This window comes from Drosophila biarmipes, chromosome 3L (genome assembly GCF_025231255.1).
Source record: "Drosophila biarmipes strain raj3 chromosome 3L, RU_DBia_V1.1, whole genome shotgun sequence".
NCBI classification, from domain to species: Eukaryota; Metazoa; Arthropoda; class Insecta; order Diptera; family Drosophilidae; genus Drosophila; species Drosophila biarmipes.
The window spans coordinates 8,700,175-8,704,045 of NC_066613.1; the positions used below are offsets into that span (position 1 = coordinate 8,700,175).

The following is a 3,871-nucleotide window of genomic DNA, read 5'->3' on the forward strand; positions in this document are numbered from 1 at the left end:
AGATAGTATCGATAATCCTTTAATATTTAAGAAAATCAACTTCTCAATTTTGGTTTAAGCACTGTAAAGATTTAAAATTTATAAATCCGTATTTTTTAATAAATCTAGTTTTGTAATTTCGGTTAAAAATCTATATGTATATGAAAAGTAAATGCCCCAAGAGTTGGGTTTTTAGATCTAAATATAAACAAACTGCCCGAGGTTAGTACTCAACCCATCGAAGGGTATTCGCAATCACATCGAGCGACGGACGCGTGTTGCTCCTCCGTATCTTTGACTCAATCTTGAGGCAGCCTGGCCGAGCCGAACCGTCTTGGATCTCGAGTCCCCATTCGATCCGCAGCATGGCCCCCTCGAAAGGCCCAGTCCCCCAGTGGTCCTGGGTTGGGCGATGGTGGGGCGGAGATAATTCCAGGTGAGTGCTGAGGGCGGCGATGATGAACCCTCACATCCAATTGAGGGGCGGACGGCAGTTTCGTTTTGCTTGGAGTGAGCCGAAGCTGAGGAAAACCTCCAGCGTTCAAAGATCGGGTTGGCTTAAAAGCATAACCCGAGCAATTAAAATACCCCGTTTAAGCCATAACAAACGGATTAGATAAATAAACTTGGCGCCGGACAGTCCTCTGAATATTTATATGTCTGCTAAACGGATTCGGACTGTAAGCTTTCTAATTCAAAACATCCCGGCTAAGTGTGCTAATATATTCAAGAATACGATAAATGCATAAATAAACGCCGGACCAGAGACTGAAATTCGCAACGTGAAACTAATGTATTAAAAAAGGAAGTCGAAAGGCCAAAAAAAGCGATTACTTTATACTCTATTATATTAGTCACTTCAGAAGTAACCCTTAATGAGGGAAATATTCATTGGACGATTATAGGGAGAAGAAAGACAAGTTCATCAAAAATTGCTAATGATGTTACCTGCCTGGGAGACCCATTCTTTAGGGTATCAAAACCGGCCGGGTCGTTAAACAATGCTTGTTTGTTAGCTTGACTGGAAGATTGTTTTGCAGACATAAATCTCAAGACCAACAGACAGTCCGAGAGAACAGATGGGGACCAGAAAAAAGAGCCACAGGGCTAGAAGCGACCCAGACACAGGTCCACAATAAATTCACTTCACTGCCATCGAGTGATTTGAAATTTGGCCCATAGCCAATATGTTGCTTTGTCAGAACCTTTATCCTTCGATAATATAATCGATACTGTAAATATTTCGATATCATAAAATATTGTTTAACAAACCTCAGTTTTAATTGATCATAATTTCAAAATATAAAAAACACCTCAAAAGGTTGGAATTTTTTGCCACAAGTGGTATCACATCATATTTATTATATCTACATAGCGGCAAGACTGGATCACCCACCGAGTGTATCTAAACTTCGGTTAGAACGGCTGGCCCGAATTCGATTTTTTGTTACTCGCTCGCTTTTGGCAGGCACTTGATGGAGGTTTGACTGCCTGGGTATCGGAGTGTCTGTTCGGCTTATGTGTTCATTTGTTTATCGCCGGGACAGAACTCGAAAACCAGTTCCGCAGATGAAGTTCTATCGTAATTGCGTATAACTTTAAGTACAATACATTAAGGTCTAATTGACAGACAGACTGGCAGCCCAAAGTCGAGCTCCCCTGCCTCCTCCTCCGGCAAGAAATCACCAAAGTGCGATAGATGTGGCTCGTGTTGGTGTTGCGATTTATTATATAAGCATGCGGAATTACGTAAGCACTTGTCGAGCAGTTGCCTTATGGCATTAAGTAATTCTCTTGGATCCCCGATGCCTTGAGCCGCTTCACGTCTTTGCGATTATTACTGCGACTGAGTCATTCAGTGCCGAGTAATTACAGCCCTATCACCGGATCGATCGTACATATTTTCCAGGCCCCGATCTCTTCCTGAAGTCTTTTGTTTACTCGTGCATGGAAAATTGATTAGGCTAAGAGTAATTAAAAGTCCAAGCGGCTTAAATTTATGAGCTTGAATAGGGCGGCAGGAATGACTTTGTTCTCAGATGAAGATAGAATTGCAAAACTAAGATACTTGTTCATTCTATGGGGAAACGATTTAGGAACTGTTCTTATGGCATATAATTTAAACTTGTATATATCATTATTTTTTTTTCAAATACACCTCTGTTAATGTAGGATAGGCGAATCAAATTGATTTCTAACGGGAAAACCTTTTCTTTAAGGTTCAGAAAACTGCATATCAGTAAGGAAAAATGGCTGCCCCGCGATGTTTCATATTCCTGATCTCTCTTGCGATCATAATATTTATTTTTACCATCTGCCAAAGTTTCGTCAATAGAAATTCCCGAATAGAAGACCGTAACAAAACACTGAGATACGAACCCACTGCACTGAGTATCGAACAGATGCGATATCTTTCGGGACTTTCGGATCCAGAAGACCTTCGCAAAACTGTGCAAAGCATTTCGGTTAAGAGGGTGGTCGGTACTCCAGGGCATTCGGCCGTTAGGAAATTTATTATAGAGTACCTAAAGAAGCTCTACTGGAAGGTGGAGCTGGACTCTTTCACGGAGAAGGTGCCGCTCTTGGGGTCCGTGACCTTCCACAACATAATGGCGCGGCACAATCCCATGGCCAAAAGATACCTAATGCTGGGCTGCCATTATGACAGCAAGTATTTCAGAGAATTTGATTTTCTAGCAGCTACAGATTCAGCGGTTCCTTGTGCACTAATGCTGAATATGGCCAAAGTTTTGAAGGACCAGCTTCGTCGATCTGAGATCAGTTTAATGCTGGTCTTCTTCGACGGCGAGGAGGCATTCGAGAATTGGTCAGACAAGGACTCTCTATATGGGTCCCGGCACTTGGCGGATCTGTGGGAGAAGCGAGGCTTCCTGGACAACATTGATCTCTTCGTGTTACTGGACCTAATCGGAGCTAGGGATATAATCTTCAAAAATAACATTCCGAGTACTTCCAATTGGTTCCAAAGGTTTGTTCAGCTGGAGAAGGAACTTATCAAGACGGGAATTCTGCGAACAGAGCGGCCCATTTATAAACTGGATGCTAGCAGGGATAACGAAGATGACCACCTGCCTTTCATGCGGCGCCAGGTTCCAGTAATCCATCTAATATCCGGGAAGTATCCAGCGGTATGGCACCTAGCCGAAGATGTGGAGCAGAAGGTCGACTACAACACCACGGAGCAAGTGGGTCTTGTTCTGCGAATGTTCGCAATTGAGTACCTCAACTCAGCGCCATTGCAATCCTTTGGCTCAGCAAAGGCTGTTTACTAGTATTAGAAATTATCTTGTATTATTTAAGGATCATATCATGTTGGGGATAGTACAAAAGTCGATAAAAACAATCTTTCCTAACATAAATATACTATATAATATACATACATTTCCTCAAAACAAAATAAGATATAAGGAATTATTTGGATTGTCTTAATAAAGTGTCTTTCCTGTTAGCTTAGTGTGTGATTTCCTCATCTTTTGTTCAACAAATAAACAGATCAAAACTGGACTAGAACATTTTTATAAAAATTCTCCTTACTTCATTTGAAAGGGGTTGCTTCACGGGAATGGCCACCAAGAGTCAGATGGGTCGAATGAAGTGCTTTGAAATCGTTTCTTTATTAATGACCACGATTCCGACTTTGCCTCAACCGCAGACTTCTGTGTGCTGCTCCTGGCCTCTCCTGGCAAGCGAATCGTATCAAATTTCCATCCATCCGACATCGTTTTTCCGCTCCCCAGTCGGCCAAAAGCCATCAGGCCACGGGCAACACTCGAAATTTATGTACGCTGCTCCCGCTCGCTGAAAGCAACACGAAAGTTAATTAAACTTGAAAATAATAAAAGCAAAGCGGAGCAGAACAGGAGCAGAAGGA

The 3,871-nt window shown here is 42.2% G+C and overlaps 1 protein-coding gene across 1 annotated transcript; it reads left to right on the plus strand.

The window, feature by feature from the left end:
- Positions 1-2,228: 2,228 nt before the first annotated feature.
- Positions 2,229-3,524, plus strand: LOC108027964 (glutaminyl-peptide cyclotransferase). Its single transcript, XM_017099588.3, has one exon. The coding sequence runs from the start codon at positions 2,229-2,231 to the stop codon at positions 3,270-3,272; it is 1,044 nt and encodes a 347-aa protein (XP_016955077.2). The 3' UTR covers positions 3,273-3,524.
- Positions 3,525-3,871: the final 347 nt, after the last annotated feature.

What these genes read in the sequence shown, in the direction of transcription:
- LOC108027964 (XM_017099588.3), top strand. Translation starts at nt 2,229, where the DNA reads ATGGCTGCCCCGCGATGTTTCATATTCCTGATCTCTCTTGCGATCATA.